Source organism: Chroicocephalus ridibundus, chromosome 13 (genome assembly GCF_963924245.1).
Source record: "Chroicocephalus ridibundus chromosome 13, bChrRid1.1, whole genome shotgun sequence".
NCBI lineage: Eukaryota > Metazoa > Chordata > Aves > Charadriiformes > Laridae > Chroicocephalus > Chroicocephalus ridibundus.
In genome coordinates, this window is record NC_086296.1 from 15,054,623 (window position 1) to 15,075,791 (window position 21,169).

Genomic DNA, 21,169 nt, shown 5'->3' on the forward strand with positions numbered 1-21,169 from the left:
CTTGGCTTCTGATGCACAAAGAGCTAGGGAGGAGGAAAACCAGAGGAATGAAGGGGAGATGGAGGTAAGGGAGGAAACGCTTCCCGAATATGGGAGCCTGCAGGCTGCTGAGGGGTGGGTTAGAGGAGAGATAGGTGTCATTCTGTTTGCATCCAAAGGATGTTAGGCTAAAACCGGATGGTAATCGAGACTGGGAGGGGAGGGCTGGGTGTCTCGCGTGGCGTGCCAAGGTTTTAAACTAGCATGAATCTGAACTGGACGGTGCCAGCACAACAGAAAGGTAGCACAGAACAACACTGAAATCCGAGAGGAGGTAGTGCAAGGGAAACGACGAGAAAGTCGGATGGTGGCGTAGCAGGATATAGCATCGCTCTGCGAGGTTCGGGAGAGGCAACATGTGTGCAGCAGATCAGGATCAACCTTCGCTGTCTCATTTCGCATGCTGTTTGTTTGGGCCTTGTTTGTTTTCTTGCATCGTTAGGAGTGTCAGAAATGTTTGTTTGTTTTCTTTTTTTAACTACGGTTGCTGAGCTACTTAGGTTGGTTCGTCAGTTCTAGATGTCTGAAGCGCTTGATGTGCTGATCTGAACAGAAGGGAGCTGCGTCTTGGTTCCAAGAGATGGAGCACTGAAGAAGCTGGAAAGGGTAGCTGAATGGCTCTTGTATCCTACAGGTTCTGGATCATGATGTTCCAACAGAGGAGCCCGTCACCTTTCACTTCCTGGCCAAATTTTATCCTGAGAACGCGGAGGAGGAGCTGGTGCAGGAAATCACACAGCACTTGTTCTTCCTGCAGGTAGGAGCCCTGTTTTCCAGGCACTGTTTTTCAGCCCGAGGGAGAAGGAGCCAGGATGAGCAGAAGTGCGAGAAGGTTCCAGGGTCAGAAAGTTGGTCAGCAGAGTGTGCCTCCTCATCGTTATGTTCCCACCTCTCCGAAGGGAGTTGTCTTCAACGACAAAAACTTCTTAAAATAGGTCAAAGCTGGTTTGTCTGGATGAAGCAGTCCCAGATGCCAGACTCGCAGACCTTGTAAGCTGGCTGTCAGGAATGATTAGGTGATTTGTAATATTAGTGTGTGGTGGCTAAGGGAAATGAATCTGTCAGTTGTGGGCTTGAACGACACACGCAGCCTTGGCGTCCACCTGCCTCTCCGCAGGGTGTGGATATCAGTTGTGCTGAGGGATGGCAGTCGCCTTTGTACACGATAGCGTCGTTATGGGGAGCAGGGGAATTTCATCCTCAAGAACAGAACGCAGCCAACCTGTTTCGTGTTCGGGCTGTACAGCAAGGTTCACCTCTTCGCCAAACAGCCTCCAAATAACTGGAGCAGAAGGAAATCCCAGAAGCACAGCTCCATCAGACACTGATGGCAAAAGCAGAGGAGAAAGGGAAACCTAATGGTCTCACCTGCCCCAGTAACTCCTGTCCTTATGTTAAGCATTTGGAAACTGTGGTTGAATGCATCTTCAGGCTTTTTTCTTTTTTTTTTTTTTTTATTTAAAGTACGCTACGCAACTTTGTGTCCTGAGAAATCAGCTCAGCTGATGTTGTAGCAGCGCTGCGTGGCTGGGAAGGAAGAGCTTCTATCGCAGGAGCTCGCTTTCCGACAAGATCGATTTTCTGAAACTATGTCCTGTAAAGGGTTGTGTCGGCTGTGGTTACAGGGAGCGGAATAGTCCCAGTCAGACCCCTAGGTACTTATTGGGATGTTTCAGCTGCTCTGTGGCTGTTAATTTGAAGTTTTTAAAATAAATAAGTTCTAAAAATAAAATAAAAAAACCCAAAACACACTCATTCTTACGTTTGTTACACCAAAGTAGAGGCAACCTGCATTTGGATGCTCGTGGAAATACCGCTGTGGACTGCAGCGTGCCCTGCCCTTTCAGATGGGCATCAAAGCGATCTCACCGGCTTCGCAGCGCTCCGTGCTCTTCCAAAGTTCGTCTTTGGTCTTCAGAGCTAAAGGGCTTCTAAATGCAAAGTGTTGCCGCTAATTTCCAAGGTCTGTCTGTGCACTCGTGTCTCTGTAGGGCTATTTTTAAATGTCCGATTTGCCATGGGCTTTATCCTTGATGAGGAAAAACGCTGTTGGCATCTTTGAAAAGGAAAATCGGAGAGGAAAAGCAGTTAAAGCTGCATTTTATAAATGCAGACGGTGACTTTTCTACTAGGATTTCTGATGATGAGAGGAGCCTGGGCTCCTGTAATACGTTTGGGAAACGGGAGCACACATAAGCTGGCAGACTCTCCTGTTTTTATCTTAATGCAGGAGAATATCTTCTGTGATTATGTTGTAACCAACTTTGAGGACTCAAAGCATGTTCTAAATTCAAATTGATGTTACTGCATCTCTGTGACAATCCATTTAAGTCTCCCGGGAAATAGTATGCTTTTTTTTTTTTTTCCCTATCTTTATTCAGGAAAATTAAGTGTGCAAAAACCAAAAAAAAAAATCGAACATGACAGGTTTAATTTTTTAATGCACAGAAGCCAGCAAACGTGAAGCTGTGGCTTTTGGGAGCTGCAGGTCGGGTCTCCTGGGAGCGTGCCGCGGGGCTTTGCCCGCTGCTAAAAGCACTGCCGGGAAGGGGAACCGCGGCTCTCCCGCTGGGATCGGAGGGAATTAGCCTCCAGCGCGGGTGAGGACTGACTCATAATGAAGCCTGAATATCCCAGAGCAAAACCCTTGTGCGCTCAGAGACTGGGCTGCAAACTTCTGGTTTTAATTTAGTGCTGTGTATAGATGCCGTATCAATCCATAGCTTATGCCTTCACAGGTTTTATCCCCGTGTTTACAGGCAAGACTTTCCCCCCCCGCCTTGCCTTGCCTTTAGCCGTGGGGTACAGGTTCTGTCGTTTTCCACGTATAAATTTAGCTCTTCTCGCAAACCTGCCTGGAAAAGGTGGCCCATGAAAGCCTGAGCCCTTCCCTTCTGAGCCACCAGAGACTTCCTGGGCCTGAATTGTAATTAGTGTCAGGAAAATTGTTAACTCTGTGGTTGACGGCTCGAGTTAAAACAAACTGCAACCATCTGCTGCGGCAGTCGTGCTTTGCGCTGCTCCACTAAATGTGTGTTACGTGTCCTTTACCGCCACGTGCAGGTGAAGAAGCAGATTTTGGATGAGAAGATCTACTGTCCTCCTGAAGCTTCTGTCCTGCTGGCCTCTTACGCCGTCCAAGCCAAGGTAGGCACAGGGGGAGTCTCCAAGGGCCTGCTGACGTTGGTGATGGGTTGGCGTTGCTCCCGGGAAGTGAAGTGCTTTGCAATGGACCCGCATCCCGAGGAAGGGGCAGGCAGGGAAAGTTGTTAAAACTCAGGAAGCGAGGGGACTACACGAGCGCTGTTGCCTTCTCCGCATGGCTGGTTCCTGGCTGCCTTCAGACGTTGGACAGATTTTTCCTTGCTCTTTCCAGGACTCTTTAGCAAGAGCTCAGTTTATGGGCTGTGGTGCCTGCTCAAGTGTGGCTCAGTCCTGGAGCAGGTGAATTCCCCGAGCCTGTGCTTTTTTGGATCTCCTCCTTGCTCTTGCCGTTGTAGCCAGAGGCAAGCCAGCCATGGGACTTGCAGCTCTGCTGCTTCCCCAGAATACTTGTCATCATGATAAGTACTTTATTTTGAGTGCTGCAGCTTGCCACATGAAATGTTATTGCGGTGTTAAAGGGCTCTTCCTGGCTTCTCCTTTGATCTTGGGTGTTTGGTTTTCCTCGACAGAGGAAGAAGTCAACGGTCACCAAGTTCTCCTCATTCCTCGGCTGAATTCTGCTCTGGACCCAGAGTCAGTGTGTTTTGTTGAGGATTTATTTCAGAGAACGCTGTTTTCCAGTCTGGAGCATGCAGCCTTGGACAGCTTGCAGCAGCCCGCAGCAGAGGGACCCCTGGTGTAGAGGGAACAGGCCAAGGTTCAGAAGTGGGGATGTTCTTGCAGGAGGGGAAGTAACTTCTCCCTGTCTATGCACAAAATGTGCTGCTTCTCAATTAAAACGACTAATCTCCAGTTTATGCGTGTAAAGATAATGTCTTCGGAGAAGAAGGGGAGGGACGGGAGTCTGATCACAACCCAGCCACGTTCCTGGCGTAACCTTGTGGTCATACTCGGTTCGGCCTCTCTGGATGTGATTCAGGGAGGCGTTTTGGCTCGCAGGACCGCAGGCAGGTGGCCATGCCCTGGCCCTTGCCTCGAGGAGCACGACTGTGTGATCTGAGAGGAGCTCCCTGGTCTGTGAGACCACCTTAGCTGGCAGGGGAGGGGATCGGGCTGTGTTGCCTGAAGTGAGGGCCTGATCCCAGCTGGTTGGAAACGGAGGCCGGTCCTCGGTGTTTCCCTGTGGCTTTTTCCGTGTTGCCGTATAATCTGCTTCATAACCCTTTAATCCATGCCTGGTTTGTCTGAATGCAGCCCCGGGTGACGTGCGGCGGTGTTCTTTGATGCTGAATGTCTGAATTTACTAGAAAAAGATGTTTTCTCCTCATAGTCAGAATATTGATGAAACCATATTTTGTTCGAGAGACTCATCAGCCAGGGAAAGGCGAGTTGCTTTTAGAAATGTTTCTATTTGTCTGAAACATTCATCACTCTTTATTAGAGTGCATGAGTAAACACTTACTTGGCTTTTTCTTCGTTGACCTGCTGAGCTGAGGATACACAGGGGATGACTTTTCCGGTTGCCAAAGTGAATCAACCGTTGGGTAAATATTGAGCCCTGTTAACTCTTGGCCGTGACGGCTTCTGCTCGCGCCGTCGGGAACAGGCTGTAGTTTGGTACAGGGCTGTTGTGCCGTCGTCCCCTTTCTCTTCTCACAGCGTGGCTGCCGACCTTGCGCTCAGTAGCACGTTTGACGTGCTCCACGCTCACTCGTCGCGAGGAGGTCAGCTGGAGTCAGAGCAGTTTTCCTGACCTTTGCACGTCTTGGTTCTGCACAGAGATTGTGTGAAGGTGGAAGAGGGATGCCTTTTCTGAGCTTTGCTAATGTGCTTTCATGTCTGCGTCACAGAATCACAGGGGTTGGAAGGGCCCTCTGGAGATCACCCAGTCCAACCCCCGGCCAGAGCAGGGTCACCCACAGCAGGTGGCACAGGAACGCATCCAGGCGGGGTTGGAATGTCTCCAGAGACGGAGACTCCCCCACCTCTCTGGGCAGCCTGTGCCAGGGCTCTGCCACCCTCACAGCAAAGAAGTTCCTCCTCATGTTGGGATGGAACTTCCCATGTTCAAGTTTGTGCCCGTTACCCCTTGTCCTGTCCCCGGGCAGCACTGAGAAGAGCCCGGCCCCATCCTCCTGACACCCACCCTGGAAGTATTTATAAGCGTTGATAAGGTCCCCCCTCAGCTGTCTTTTTTCCAGACTAAGAAGACCCAAATCCCTCAGCCTTTCTTCACAAGAGAGGTGTTCCAGTCCCCTCAGCATCTTGGTAGCCCTTTGCTGTCCCCTCTCCAGCAGTTCCCTGTCCTTCTGGAACCGGGGAGCCCAGAGCTGGACCCAGCACTCCAGGTGTGGCCTCCCCAGGGCAGAGCAGAGGGGGAGGATGACCTCCCTCCACCTGCTGGCCACGCTCTTCTTGATTGATGCCCCCCAGGATGCCATTGGCCTCCTTGGCCACCAGGGCCCATTGCTGGCTCATGGGCATCCTGTTGTCCCCCAGGACTGCCAGGTTTCTTCCCACAGAGCTGCTCTCCAGCGGGTCACCCCCAGCCTGTCCTGGTGCGGGGTTATTCCTCCCCGGGTGCAGCACCCTCCACTCGCCCTTGTTGAATTTCATAAGGTTCCTCTCCGCCCAGCTCTCTCAGGCATCGCTTTTCCTTGCTGCCCCTCCAGGCTGGATTTCCACTTCTGCTTATGTTTCTTTTTTTCAGCAAAGGAGAAAGCTGAAAGCACATCTTTGGTACGGAACTGGGAAGAAAGATGTTGCAGGTCATCTCCTTCCAGTTAAATAGGGTAATGATGTCCTCTCTGGACAAGAAAGCAGCCACTGAGCACAGTAATTTCACTAATAACGTGCTGATTTGCTTGATTAGGGGCATAATAGCCTGACATAGCGATGTGTTTGTAGCCATTTGATTGACAGCCAGGTTGGTTTGTGCTGTTGTTGCACACCTACCTGCAATAACAAAGTACGCGGGTGGGTCATAAAAATAAAAGGTTATTTATTTCTAAATGGTTGTGTTCGTTTGGGGAATTACCATGTGTTTTCCCCTCTAGCCCTGCATTCGAACCGCCCACGCTGCTTTCAGACGGTGGAGGCGGTTGAAGTTTTTAAATAGCCGGGAGAGACGTGGAATCTACTGAAAAAAATACGTCCCGGCAGAAAATGGTAACGTCCGGGAGGTTCTGCCATTTCTTGCCCCTTAAATGCAGGTGGCTGCCGTGCTGCAGCCCTCTCGGCGCTTCAAATCTTGTAGCGCTATCAAAGGGCTCTTCTGCTTTTGGGTTTGGTTATTTTTTTTTCCCACCAAACCAAAAATATTTGGTGTAAATAGTTTGAAGCTGAACATCCCTGTCTTCATCCGGGAGGTAAAAGCAACTTCCACGTGCCACCCCGAATATTCATCACATAGTTCAGTTAACAGGAGCTGAAATTCCGTGACAGTTTTGAAGTAATGATTTAATTGAAAAGGTCTTTAAAAGTGTGTTTGCCGAATCATTTGAGCCAACACATACTGCAGTTCTTAAGCCATGTGTTGATTTTTGACTTGTGAATAATTAATGTTCTCATCCAGGCTCCCTCCCGGTACAAATATTCCTTGGGGACGCGGCAATATTTTTCACCACGTGAAAATCACATAATCCATACTTAGTCTTGGATCGCCACGGTAGATCACAACAAAAAATAATCGCGCTAATCCTATTTGCTATTGTTTTCATCACCTAAAAATGATTTATTTTCTGCCTCTCCAAGGTTATTGGAGTTGTTTCCTTTGCCAGTGACACGTTTTTATTGCTGTTCCCTTTTGATGTGGGTTCAAGGGACGTGTACCTGCAATGCGCTGCTTTCTGAGGAGCTCCGAGCATCTCTAGACCTTGGAAGACAGACAATTGCCGCTGCTCAGCACCCTCCTGAATGAAATCCCTGGCGGTTTTGTTGTATTAATTGAGGTCTGAGTCAGTGTTGATTGTTGCACGCTTCCTTCGCATCTGCATTGGCTCCGGATCAATATTTGCGTCTTTAATCCCTGCTTGTCGTCTACATGAAACGTCGCTCGCCGGGCTGCGGAGAGGATGTATGTGTAGGCTTTTGATGCTGCTGAGCTCTGGTTTCAGCGTACGATGTGATGGTTCTGTCGGTAAAAGGAGGCTGAGATGGAAAGCTTCCCGACTTAACTACGTGACCACCCTGTGCGTCTTGGTCTGGCTTTAAAAACCGTCACCGTTTTGTACTTTCTGAGCTGAGGTCCTTCAAAAAGCAGGGAGGGAAGGGCCGTCTCCCTTGCAAAGGGAGTGACTTGAGCAAACGTGTCTCGTGTAATCGGGTAATGTCACTGCAGAGTCCTGTTTGCCAGGTGAATGAAAATCGCAGCATTTCACGTACGTGCCTCACAGCCGTCGGCCTCTTCTCTTGAAGTTGCTGGGTTATTTGAGGTGCCCTTTTCTGCTGGTTTCCTGCCCTCTTGAGCTGTACAGGAGGTAAATTTCATTTTCGCATGCACTGCAGGGGTGCTCGGCTTTTCAATCCGTTAATAAGCAGTTTTATTTCTCAGTCACTTTATATGCCGCTCAAAAAGAAGTAAATCTAAACAAATACTAGTAATTACTGGATGCACTTAACAAATCTGAATTGGATTCCACAGCCCAGTTGAGCAACAGACCCTGCGGCAGAAAAACCGACACCTGCCCAAGAGGAGTCTGTTGAACTCCTGTAATTTTTTTTTTTTATATTTGTTTATTAGGGTGGTGAGCAGCCACGGAGAAACCGCCATCTGCCTCCCCCGAACTACTGGTATCGATCAGTCTTTGGGGACAGGGCTTTGTCCGTATCTTGACTCCTTGTCTCGCTACCGCTGGGAGGGCAAGGGCCTCTCAGCTATAGAGTGAGTCTTTCCTTGCATCGGAGGAAATGCTTTCTGGCTGCGAGAATTAGAGTAGAATAGAATAGTTCAGTTGGAAGGGACTTACAACGATCATCTAGCCCAGCCGGTGGACAGATGGTGGGATGTCAACGGATGGTGGGACGTCAACTGATGGTGGATGTCACCTGATGGTGGGAAGTTTTGTTCTGCTGCGTGTGTAGGAGGAGGTTCTTAGTTTCTATTAGCAATCAAATGACAAAGAAAATACGGTTATTCCATTTACTGAGCAGCATACGTTGCCTGCTCTAACAGGTTGTGACGTGAAGGGTGTAAGCGGTCTGTACGTGCCGCTTCCCCGTGGGATGGATGTCTAAGGCTGAAACTTGCCAGTGTTGTTAACGTGGGGTGGGCACAATATTTGTGTTTCTTTCCAGTACGGCGATTACGATCCCAACGTCCACAAGCGAGGCTTCTTGGCGCAAGAGGAGCTGCTTCCAAAGCGGGTAAGGAGCTCAGCCGAGCACAGGAGAAGATTTCCTTCAAGCCTGGTGGTCTTTTGTGTAACTGAGCCCTTTGCAACGAGGGTCTGCGTGGCAGGGTGCCAGCGGGGTGCACCCTGCCTGGCTTTCCTTGGGCATCCTTACCAAGGCAAACAACCCAAAAAGATGTATTGAGGGAGGAGAATTCAATCTCTTTCTGACATACTTTAATAAAAACAGAAGGAAATGTTTTTTTTCTTTTCATGGTTTCATCCTGCCTGCGTAGAATCATAGAATCTCCCAGGTTGGAAGAGACCTTTAAGATCATCGAGTCCAACCACCAACCTGACACTGACAGACCCACCACTGACCCATGTCCCTCAGCGCCATGTCTGCCCGGCTTTTAAATCCCTCCAGGGATGGCGACTCCACCACTTCCCAGGGCAGCCTGTTCCAATGCTTGATCACCCTTTTGGTGTAGAAATTGTTCCTGTTTTCCTTCCTAAACCTCCCCTGGCGCGACTTGAGGCCGTTGCTTGAGGCCGGTCCTGTCGCTTTTTACTTGGGAGAAGAGACCGGCACCCAGCTGCCTGGGGATGGCCTGGGGACAGCTTGCCTGTGCCGCGTACTTGGGAGGGTTGAGGGAGTGCTGGGCTATCGTAGGGCATGGGGTTGAGCATCCCCTGCTGAGGTTTGCCTGTCTTGATGTGGGACCTGGGACTGGGGAGGAGTGGCTTGGGGGTGGGGGTGTTTCTGGCTTGCTTGCTGGCTAAGGAGACTGTGGCAAGAGCGACAGTGTGACCTGGTCTCTGTCTCCTCACGTATCTCAGGTAATAAACCTGTACCAGATGACTCCGGAGATGTGGGAGGAAAGGATAACGGCCTGGTACGCAGAGCACCGAGGCAGAGCGAGGTGAGCGCGTGCTGGAGTGGTGAGTTGGGGTCAGTCCCCTCGCCTGAAGAGTCACCAGGGTTTGGGGAGCTTGGGCAGGTGACGGATGAGCTGTGCTGACAGCAAGGTTAATCCAGCACGCCTCTGGAGCAGATTCATGAAGGCAGAGGGCTTTCTTTGCTCTAAATAAGCCCTGCTGTCCTCTGGTCACTGGAGAATTTAGGACTGATGCTCAGTATCCTGCAAAGGGGCAGGGAGGCAGGCAGCCCTGCCCGCCCAAGGGAGCCAGGGTGCCTTTGGGGCCAGGAAGAGAAGTGGGGCTTCAGACTGAGGAGGTATATCGCTGCCTCGGGCGGTAAAATGCTCCTTCTGGGGGATAAGCTTAAAGTCAGATGGATGTGAAACAGGGGCCTCCCAGCCAGGGATTTCTTATATATGCTTAAGGGATTGGGAGAGGGACAAAGCAAGGCTTGCAGTGCTGCATCTCACTGGGCAGGCATCAGCGGCCATTAAGATGCCAGCAAGCTGCGGAGTGGGATTTGCTGTTGGACTTTATTGATCCTGCCGGCAAAGAGCAGCTTGACCTGTGCGATAGAGACAGTCCGGGCTTTAAAGCCTTGTGTGTGCTTAGGATTGGAAAGAGCAGCCATCCCCCTCTCTCTGATCCTACCAACCATCGTAACACTGGCCTTTTCTTTTGTCTGACAGAGATGAAGCTGAAATGGAGTATTTGAAGATAGCTCAGGACTTGGAGATGTACGGAGTGAACTATTTTGCGATTAGGGTGAGTGTTACATTGTGGGTCATGGTTTTTCTTGCCGGCGTAGCTCTTGTGTAAGTCTTCATCTTGTGTGTTGGTGTGAGATTGGGTGAGTGGAGCCTTGGAGAGCCGGCAGACGCGGGAGAGGGCTGCGGTGCCTTGGTGGGAGTCCCTGGGAGGCAGAAGCTCTTTTAACTGCTGGTGGGTCGCTGCTCGGGGCTGGTTGATGAAGCTAACAACGGTTCATCTCACACCCTCCGAGGGGAGTAAAAGGGTTTTCTGCTCTTTCCTTTCCTCCTGTAGAATAAAAAAGGCACCGAACTACTCCTCGGAGTTGACGCCTTGGGTCTTCACATTTATGACCCAGACAACAGGTTGACCCCTAAAATCTCTTTCCCGTGGAACGAGATCCGGAATATCTCATACAGCGATAAAGAGGTATGGATATGTCTCCCCTCTTCCCTGAGAGCAGTGAGAACACAATTGCGATTTAAAGTGACTTCCCTTAGCTTCTCTGTCTGCTCTGCTTAGCTAAGGGCAGCTCAGCTTCTCCGATTGAAACCTTAATTCCAAGCCTTCCTGAAACCTTCCAGCAGTGGGCGTAGAAGAGGTCAACTGGGAGCTATTCTCCCATTTGGTTTTAGAGTACGGTCAAACCCTCTATGCGATTTTTTTTCCAAAAAACCAAAATGGCTGGTGATGTGCTCAGCCCAGATATCAAAATTCAGAAGTTGAGGTCTCTCCTGTATATATTAGAGTATATATTACTGTGGATATGTACTGGCTTATGAAATCCAGTGAGATGTATTCCTGGCGAGAAGGGCTCTTGCCATATCATTACATCATCTTGAGTTTTCAGGCTGCTGGGCTTGGCATAACCGCTGGAATCTTTTTAGGAAGTTAAGTAATTTAAGGCCGCTATTGGATAGGTATTGATTAAATCCAGAGCATAAATATGAATCTTCCGAATCGTTGGCCACCAAACCTAGTTGCGAATAGCAGGGAAATTGGCTGCGCAGGGGAAGCTGAGCTGCTCAGTTTTCAGCCTGTGAGAGATGCTCAAAGAAAACCAGCTGCCTCCACCGTAAGGGGGAAAATGAACTTCTTAATTAAAAATTGTTTTCTAATCCAAACGTGATATTGATCAGGCTAAAAGCTAAAGGTTTCTCATCAGCTGCGTTTATTGAGTGTCTTGTGAAGTTTTATAAGTAGTAAGGCCGTGCTGGAATTCCCTTCGCTTATTTTCCTCCTTAAAAATAAAAAGCTTCACAACTCTGCAGAACAGCCCGGCACTTAGTGACTTTTGACGGCGTTCCTGCCCGTGACGATTGAGTGCGGTGGAAGCTGTCTGCTCAGGCTTTGCCTCAGAAATCTGGGGACTGAAGCCTCCCTAACCAGGCCTTGACACAAGACTGTAATAGAGCTTCCTCTTGGGGGAAAGAACTGCCGCCTTCCATCGGGTCAGTCATCTGTGTAATAAGATGACCACGAGTAGACCTGACGTGATAGTAAACAGGCTTAACAGCTGGGTATGACAGCTACGCCCGCATGACAGAGGGGTTTAATGCGTCCTAACAAAGACTGGCTGTTTACGTGGCAATGAAATTCCTCTCCTGGCATATTTCTGCTGTTGCTTTCAAAGACTGGTGTGGATTCTGCTGGAGCCCGAGTCCGGGCATATTCACGCACGTCTGCCTGTGTGAAAGTCTTAAAAGATTGGCTCTTAAACTGACAAAACGAAACACTGCCAGGGCGAGTTCGGCTGAGCCCTTTGCAGGCAGTGCAATGTATTGACAAATGGCCCTGCTTTAATGGACGCAGGCTGCCTGCTTGAGCGCCGACTCTTCAGCTGGTTATTTCTGTAGCCTGTGGGGGAGTGATGGAATATATGCATGCCTTCCAAAAAATGGGGTGTTGTGGAGCACTCCATCTCTTCAAGTACCCTTTTGGTTAGTTCAGAGTCTTCCGTCTGTCTTCTGTGTTACCCAGACCCTCGCGTCTGGCGATGCCACCTAGATCCTCTTGAGAGACCTGCTGTGGGAGAGCTCTTTGAGGAGGGTAAACCCAGGCCATGGTTAGAGCTGTTCGGTGGGCACAGAGAGTCTAAATAAAAGTTAGAGCAAGGGAATAATACTTTGAGTTGCAGAGCAGTCTTGTGACATGGCTGGCTTCTGGAGAAGAAAGTGCCTGGAGAATCCCTTTGGGGACCCCGTGCGAGTGGAGGTGTCAACGGGAAGGACAGCAGCTCCTGTTTCTGTGTTCCTAATGCGACCCTCCTGCCCATCCATGAGCTGAGCTGGTTCTTCCTCCCGTCAGAAGCGTCATGAGTTTCTGCTGTACCTTCTCCCTTCTCTACAGCTGCCAGGAGAGCAGCATCTCGCCTTTCCTCAGGAGGTGCCGAGCTGTCTCTGCCCTCTGCAAGGTGCTCGGCAGAGGACAGGGGCTGTCGGGCGTCGCAGTCTGTAGGTGGATGGCACTCTCATCGCTTCTGCGTGGCACTGGCATTTTTCTCACCGGAGGAACAGTTGTCTCCTTGTTTGCTTTTGATACTAGTTCTCTGGCTTGGCTAAAAGCCATGGGGACAGCTCTCAGCCTTGTTTGTCTGACACTGCTGACCTCCTCTGAGCCAAAGCTTTCAGTAAGACTTTTATAGCTGCGTTTTTATTAAATGCACCGCTCTCTGATAACTCTCCCCCTCTTTATTTTTTCCTTTTCAGTTTACGATTAAGCCATTGGACAAAAAGATTGATGTTTTTAAATTCAATTCATCAAAGCTGCGTGTGAATAAGCTGGTAAGTCTACAGACAGAGTAATTTTTATTGCCTCCAGCAGTAGTTTCTGCCGGCAGTACGAGACAATGTTCTTTTGAGGCTTTTCCTTCGAGCAGTCGGAGGGAGCGTGCTGGCCTGTAGATGTGCTTTGGTGTAGCACTTACTACTCGGTCATAGCCTCTAGAAGAGAAGGTGGGTGATCAAGTCAAGCTCCTTCACAGAACCTCTCCCCCCCCCTCTCCTGTTTTTGTGCTCCCTTTCTGAGCTGGGGTTACATCTGACCTGCATGGTGGAAGCGCTTAGTAAGTAAAACTTTCTTGTCACCCCTGTCTTTGCTCCAGATCTCCTTTCTTCTCCTGCGGACCCATTCTGCCTTGTGACGTAGGTCTCCCTGTTTCGGGACACATTGTTATCAGTCGTAGTCCTGGCTTTTTCCTAGGCTGATCCTCGCTGAGGACAATCTCTCCATACAGGGATGAGAAGAGTTGGGGGTGTTCAACCAGGAGAGAGGGCTCTGGGGAGACCTTCGAGCCCCTTCCAGTCCCTAAAGGGGCTCCAGGAAAGCTGGGGAGGGACTCTGGATCAGAGAGGGGAGCCACAGGACGAGGGGGAAGAACGGTTTTAAACTGGAAGAGGGGAGATTGAGATGAGTTGTGAGGAAGCAATTCTTTGCTGTGAGGGTGGTGAGCCCCTGGCCCAGGTTGCCCAGAGAAGCTGTGGCTGCCCCATCCCTGGAGGGGTTCAAGGCCAGGTTGGCCGGGGCTTGGAGCAACCTGGGCTGGTGGGAGGTGTCCCTGCCCAGGGCAGGGGGCTTGGAATGAGATGACCTTTAAGGTCCCTTCCAACCCAAACCATTCTGTGATTCTATGAAGGGGGCTGTGTTGACCTGTTCAGCATCTGTGTTGGAGACCAGCCTTAGCGAGTGTTCTGGATTTGGTATCCGGAGGAGCTTTGATCCAGATTCTGTAATAGCTGTGCACCGTGTTAAGTCACATGAGAGACTTGCAGAAAGCAGAGGGGGGTATTTTTTCCATCCTTATAAGAGAGGGAGGGGAACTTTGCTGTCCTGGGTACAGGGTGTCCTGTACTTCATGTGCCGCTTCCTAACAAAGGCCTCATTCATGGCACTCATCAGGTTCTTAGTGCTGTAGCTCCTCTGACTCCAGAGAAGTCCTTTATGACTTGTGATATGGAAGACAGGTGTGTGAATCAGTCCTTTGGAAAAGAATACGAGTTTAGAAACCTGCTTTTATTGCTGAAAAGAGCTTTCACTCTCCTGTGTACCCACCCCTTTGCTAACCCTCCTCTAGTATTGCCACCTTCCTTGTCTGCCTCCTTGAGTACCAGAGGAAACCACATTGGTGCTCAAAACCCTTCAGCAAAGGTATCTGAAGGTGTCCAAGGAAGTTTTTGATAAGGCTTCTATTTGTGTGTAGTCTTGTCCAAGATGGAAAGAGGTTTTCCTTCTTTTTGTTTTTTTTTTTTTTTTTTTAATCTCAATGCTTTAAACGTGCAGTTGGGAGAAGGCGCAAGTTCATTTTGAACCTAAAGAAAGGGGACAGTGAGAACCAGGGAACCAGCCGGAGCTGTAGAAGTCTTTGTGTTGTTATATGGCCTAATGCCTTTTGGGGGCTGGTATAAAACTTGCCAGAACCGTGCTGTGCTGGCTGCACAGAAAACAGAAAATTGGTTTGTGGAAAGAGCTGCACCAGCCGGGGAGCTGGCGTTTGGTACGGGACTCGGCTCTGCCTTGGTTCCCTGCCCCTCATATGGGCACGAGAGCTCATAGGCTTTGAGATCAGTGGGTGGAAGTGCTTACAAGCACCAAACCAAAGCTGTTCTAGTGTTTTTGTGTGTCAAGAATACAAACTACCTCATCATCATCATGTGTACAGCTGTTTCTCTCCACTCTTCACCCTTGACTGGAATAGATTCTTCAGCTGTGCATCGGAAACCACGACCTCTTCATGAGGAGGAGAAAGGCAGACTCGTTGGAGGTCCAGCAGATGAAAGCGCAGGCCAGGGAGGAGAAAGCCAGGAAGCAGGTGAGAGACATCTTGTATAACTAGACCGCGAGCCAAAATCAGAAATGCAAATGAACTTGGGAAGGAACAGTCTCCCGAATGACATCAAGCACACGGAGCAGCTTTGAGGGAAGGTCCAGCTGAACATTTCTTTTTAGTAGCCCGCTTCACCTTGCCAGTCATTCTCAACTTGGCGCTGTAGGTTGATGGCAGCTTGGCAGCTGAGTCCAGCCCCCACGCAGGGACAAAATGGGGAGGACAGGAGGGAAGAGCTGATCTGGGTGTCCTGCAGGTGTGCGTGCATCTGCCTTGGTTTATGCCTGGGCTCCGTAGCTGGAAAGACGTAGTACGTTGGGGTAGTTGCTTGTAATTAAAGCAGGGGCTGTGAGGGGGAGCTGCACTTCGCCGTAGTTCTTCGCCTCATTTTCTAATTACATGGTGATGGAATGCACGCCGACATTTCGGGGTGTGCAGCCTGCATGCTAATTCGGTGCTGGCCTCCTTTATCTGCCGCAGGTCAGCCCAGGCAGCGAAAACGGCTCTTTGGAGGCAGCAGCGTGTAGCCGATGAGCATATATCAGCAAATTGGATTGTATGAATCATTGTTTTCTGCTCGTAGACCTTTTCTACTCACTGAAACCCACACAGCTAATCTGAGTACTGATGCTTAGAATATAAACGTCGCTTTCTCAATAAAGCCTCTAGAAGAACCCAAAGCAGTCACCTGCACCCAGGAGGGTCTTACGCTCAAGGGACTGCTGAGTTAATGGATTTGAGCATGTTCACAGGGGTGCCTGCGTGATGCTGGACTTGGCGTTGAGGTGCTCCGCTGACGTGGAGATGTGAGGTGGCTTGTTTTGTAGGCATCTCCTGAAGCAGTTCTCCTTCCTGTAGCTTGTGGGGTGGCAGGAGAGGACAGGACGTGAGTCACTATGAGGGTAACCAGGCCGGCTCCTCTGGGGAAGGGGGGCGTCTTGCTTCCCATGGAAATTCCTCTGGTCAGTAAGGAGTTGGCGTTAGTGGAGCAAAAGGTCCTCCTCGGAAGAGCAGTGTGGTGTCCAAGCGGTGGTGGCTCCAGGGACAGGTTTTACAGTCTTGTGAGTTCTTGATGCATTTGAATAATGCCGGCAAGACCTGAGATCCTGTGCTAGTCGGGCTGCTGGGAGAGGTGAGGGCACTGGGAGCCAGCAGGAGCTTATCGCTCCCGTGAACTCTCCAATCCAGAGCTCTTGTGCTCTGCGGGAAAGGTCAGGCTTTTGCTGGGGTTGGCTGCCCTCTCCCAAGCTGGCCACCGTGCTGCCTCGCCTGCTCTCCCCTCCCTCCCCAAGATCCGCTGTTGTTAACTGGTTCTAGATAATCCTTTTACATCGGGAATTCTTGTTAATGGAAGGCCTGAGTGGGATGCAGATTGTAATGATAATTAATGAGGGGAACCTTTAATAGAAGGAAGCAGAGCCGTTAGAGCAGTGGGCGTCCCGCTTTCACAACACAGTTGGTGTCCAAGGAGCAGAGAGATGTGCCTTGTCGCACTCACTTCCCTTATTAAACCCAGCAGGTGGCCTGTGCGATGCTGCGAGTCCGCGCCGCAGTGTGCAGATTTATAACGCACCCATCTCTGTCATACTGGAATGCTTAAACTAGGTGTGTTAATTAGCCCGATGGCTCCCTTTGGGCGCTTGGCTAGCGGAGAGGCAGTTGTTGGGCACACTCTGTCTGCACAACGCTCTCGGCGTCTTCTGGGAAGAGGTGGCAGATTCTGATGGGGTGTCTCAGCGCGGCTGGGATGTTCCCCTTCTGGAGAAGCGTTGCTGTTTCCTGCAGACCGAGCTGGAGGGAGAGAGTTTATTGTATCTTATCAACCTAGGGATTGATAGAGGTGGTTGAACTCTTTGTGGCCTCCCCTGTAAATGAGTGGAAGTGAAGGTCCCAGCGTGCTGGGTGAGATGTCTGATCAAAAGTAGCAGCTATCGACATCCTTCAAACTCCTGCCTTGCGGTGTGGCTATATTTGATGTTTTGAAGATGCCCTCGGACTGCCCTTAAGCCCGGTCTTGCTGTCTGTTCAACTTGCTGTAAGAACTAGAGTTCTAGGCATAGCTGGAGCTCTTGGGACCCTACCCTGCCCATGAGTCAGCATAAGAGGGTGCTGTCTGGGGACGTAATCACCTGCGAACAGCTTGTGTGTCAGCGCTGTGGGTAGCAGCCTAATCAGGGCATAGGCGATTGTCTCAGGAATGTCACTTTTCAAGGGAGCAGGGTGCCTCAGGTCACCTCTGTTCAGTGAAGTTCCCCATGCTGATAAGCGGAGAGGAGACAGCAGCGCAGTCCTCTGCTCTAACCCCCACGTAGCGACCCTTTCTCATCCTCTGGAAAGCCGTTCTAACGGGTGTTATTTCGCCTCGCTTTCCCCAATACCTTTTTCCTAGATGGAACGGCAGCGTTTGGCCCGAGAGAAGCAGATGAGAGAAGAGGCTGAGAGGACAAGGGACGAGCTGGAGAGAAGGTTGATGCAATTAAAGGAAGAGGCAACGATGGCCAACGAGGCTCTGGTAAGTCTCCGGGAGGTTGTTTCACGAGGCACTGCAGCTGTTCCTCACTGTTTCTATTGCTGAAGCATTTTAGAAGGCACACTGCGACTGTCCTATGGCTATTCTCAAACTGCTGCTGGTGGACGGTGATCAGGAGGCTGGATGGAGCTGATTTCATCCTGCTGTGGGAGGAGCACAAAGGAGGACGATTTGGGACAGAGCCTGGGCACATCCAGGGCTTGGCTGCAGAATGCTGCGGGCTTTCATGGGAGGGAGGGACTCTATGGGCCATGGCGGCCCTGCGGAGCGAGCAGCTCGGGATCCCGCTCCAGGGGTTGTAAGCACATTTGGGGAGACATTCAGTGCGCTTAATGGCTTAATGTGCCTTAATTCTCAGATGAGGTCTGAAGAGACAGCAGACTTGCTGGCTGAGAAGGCTCAGATCACGGAGGAGGAGGCCAAGCTCCTGGCTCAGAAAGCAGCTGAGGCTGAACAGGAGATGCAGCGAATCAAAGCCACGGCCATCCGGACGGAGGAGGAGAAACGGCTGATGGAACAGAAGGTGCTAGAGGCAGAGATGTTGGCACTGAAAATGGCGGAGGAGTCGGAGAGGAGGTCAGAGGGTACAACCTTGCAGCTGCCTCTGCTTTGCTTTCCAACCCCCTTCTGACATAGCTGAAAGAGCAGCTCACGCCTTGAGTTAGTCCATCCGGCGGTTTGCAGTGAGCCTGTGACCTGCCACGCGCGGACAACAGCAAAGGGCCCTAAGGCTCAGCTGGTTTCTCTCTTCATCTCGCTGTTTGCCACAACTGGGCTGTCCTCGGGTAGGAAATGGTGCTGGTAGAGCAGTGGTGGACCCGGTCTTCCCCTGGATTGGAGCTGGAGGCCCTTCTCTGGTCTTCTTTAGGAGAGATACGGTGGTGAGAGCGGCAGGGCAAGCTAGCAGGGGAGAAAGTACCGTGGTCCTTGGCACTCTGCCTTCACGCCTCTCGTGCCCTGACGGCAGCAGCAGAAGCCAGCTCTACTTTTGGGTGATTTCTGTAAACACCCACTGCGTTCCCCAAAGTATTTGACAACATGAATAACACTTTTTTCTTCCGTATGGTAGATCTACATTCCCTATTCTCTCTTTATTCCTCTATTTACCTCGCAGTTGTTGAGCTCTCCTTACCAGTCGTGAGGTCTCTGTTTCAGGTCAGTCTTGAGGTCTCCTTAGTTCCTGGAGTCCTCACTTCTGGTTAAAACTCCCGTTTCCGTTCTCTTGATACCAGAGCCCAGGTCCCATGGTGCATTAGGTAGTGAGCAAGTAAAAGATCCTCCTTGTTTCCTTCCGATTGATTACACCTTTCCATGTGAGAGCTTGCTTGGTGTCAGCCCTTCTGCTTGGATGAAAGCTGCCCTTGTTCATCTCTTCTTGCCTTGGTCTCTGTCTTGTGAAGTCTCCACTCAATTTTCAATCCAGCAGAGAAAGTGTCCTTCCCTCCTTTGGCTTTGTCCTTGTGGGGGGCCCTTGAGCCTCAAGGGTAAATACTAGTTCTAGAATTGCTGGGCCCTGTGAGCCCGCAAAGCTGTGCAATCTTGGGTGCTTTTTCCTTTTTGAATGTAGTAAATAATCACTAGTAGAGGCTTCCTTGTCATAAAACTGCCTCTCCTGCTGTCTGAAGTTTTGAAGTTGTTCTCCCCGTCCTGATGTCTTAGGCATGCTTCTCCAGCCCTTAGCCTTGCTCACCCGTGCTTACGCAGAGCCTGGGGCAGAACTGCCCTTCCATGGCGTGGAATTGTGTGTTAATCAAAACGTCCCACGTGTCCGAGGTTCTGGCATTTCCCTTGCTCAAATGATTTCTTAGTTTAGGTCTTGTTGCGGGACAAATCTCAACCTATTCTGCACCTACACTGTAACCCTGCTTCTCCACCTTCTCGTTCCTCTCAACATCGACCTGATATTTGCCATTTGCTGTTTTAATTTGTAGGGCGAAGGAGGCTGATCAGCTCAAGCAAGACCTTCAGGAGGCTCGCGAGTCGGAGCGGAGAGCAAAGCAGAAGCTTTTGGAGATCACCAGCAAGTCGTCCTACACAGTAAGTGCGATCTGTATGGTAGTCCCCAGTTCCCAGCCCATAAATGCGCCGCCCTCTGTAGCCTGGAGGAGTCTCGTATCTCCATCCCATCAGTGGAGGGGTATGAGCTGGTCGGAAACCCGTAGCAGTGCTTACCGTTTTCATCCCCACACCTCATCCAGCAGACCATCACTTCGCTGTTGGTTTCCCCCACTCCGGCACTTACCCTGCCTCATGCAACGAGAGGAAGGCAGCTGCTGGTGAAATTAAAGGCAGCAAATTTTAAACCAATTTAACAACCGTGTCAGAACCCTGCTTTGCTGGCACCTGTGGAGTGTACCAGCTCAGCAGTAACCTTTAAATAGGGTTAAATACTTCTGAAACGGAGGATGTCCTTATTCTTGTTAGGTGGGATAAACATTGTTCAGAACCTGTCATTTCATTCTTTGGGCATAAACTGGACACTGTGCCTCTGTGTGCTGGAAAAAAACTTCCTTGAAGGGAGATTATTCCATAATTGCCCATTAAGAGGATTTCACACCTTCCTCTGAAGCATCTGGTCCCGGTTGCTGCCGGGGACTGAAATGCCAGACTAAATGACCATCGCTCCCATCCGTCTGGCAGTTCCTTTCCTCCGCATCTCGAATTGTGCTGCGGGGCCTGCAAAACCCATCAAGTGCTCCCTTCCCCGCAGCTCACACCTGCCTCGGCTGGCGGTTCGGCTCCTCGTTGGCCTGAGGGGTGAAGGGGAAAGAGCTCGACAGCTTCGGGAACAGACTCAACAGACGAACTGTACGTGGGAGTTACCAACCCGCCTAGTACTGAGGTTTTAATTTGTACCTGCGGGCTCCTTCCCCGCTCCTCTGCAAACTTTTGAGGAGCAGGTTGAAGTAGGGCTTGAGATGAAGTCGCTTTTCATCCCCATTCTCTGGAGTTCCCTGCAAAAACGTTCAGAAGCTTTTAAAAATGGCAGCGATGGAAAATAGTTAGATGTTCTTAGCGATGGGACACTCAGTCAAGTGCTAGCTACCTCGGTGCTTGATGAAGCTCCTTATTTTACAAGTGCCTGGGATTCTGGGATTCTTTAATCCTGGGTATAACTTGTGCACAGGGTGGAGTGTCCTCATTGAAGCTCTGCCGCATGGCTACATCAGCCCAGCATTGACGTTTGGGCAGCTCTTCCGCATCCGTGTTCCCTCGTGTTGCTGTGTCCATCCCTGGTCAAACAGGCAGAACCCTTCTAGCGAATTTACGCCTTCCTGCGTAAATCCCCATGCCTGCACTGGTGAGCAGGCGCAGGGCTGTGTTCCTGCCTGCCGAGTTAAAGCCTCATTAGCGGGAATGTTGTAGGGTTGCACGCCGCTCGGCTCCACCCCTCCAGCTGCATCTGCCTGGAGGCAATCCACGCAGAACTGCCGCGTCTAGACACATGGCACTGCCTCCTCTCCCTTCCCTAAAGAGCCTTGGTCTTCCTGACACGGCCGCCGGTGCCAGGAGGGAAGGGGACGTGCTTTTTTCCTCCCCAGTTAGGTGGCAGGGTCCCCTCGTGCAGCTGCCGCTCCTCCTGCCCCTCCACGGCTGTTGTTTTCCAGGGTCAGGAGGTAGCAAGTGTGACTGTTGTGCCCTTATCCAGGTGACAACACCTTGCTGGGCTCT

General features: G+C 50.7%; 1 protein-coding gene across 8 annotated transcripts in view; it reads left to right on the forward strand.

Moving 5' to 3' along the window:
• The window catches only part of NF2 (NF2, moesin-ezrin-radixin like (MERLIN) tumor suppressor), a 53,085-nt gene that overhangs the window by 12,751 nt on the left and 19,165 nt on the right, over positions 1-21,169 (forward strand). For all 8 annotated transcript variants that reach the window (XM_063351246.1, XM_063351247.1, XM_063351248.1 and 5 more), the window contains exons 3-13: positions 674-796; positions 3,103-3,186; positions 8,440-8,508; positions 9,315-9,397; positions 10,085-10,160; positions 10,440-10,574; positions 12,854-12,928; positions 14,839-14,952; positions 17,357-17,479; positions 17,856-18,073; positions 19,429-19,534. In XM_063351246.1, coding sequence (XP_063207316.1) covers positions 674-796; positions 3,103-3,186; positions 8,440-8,508; positions 9,315-9,397; positions 10,085-10,160; positions 10,440-10,574; positions 12,854-12,928; positions 14,839-14,952; positions 17,357-17,479; positions 17,856-18,073; positions 19,429-19,534 — 1,206 coding nt within the window. The remainder of the gene's footprint in view (positions 1-673; positions 797-3,102; positions 3,187-8,439; positions 8,509-9,314; positions 9,398-10,084; positions 10,161-10,439; positions 10,575-12,853; positions 12,929-14,838; positions 14,953-17,356; positions 17,480-17,855; positions 18,074-19,428; positions 19,535-21,169) is intronic.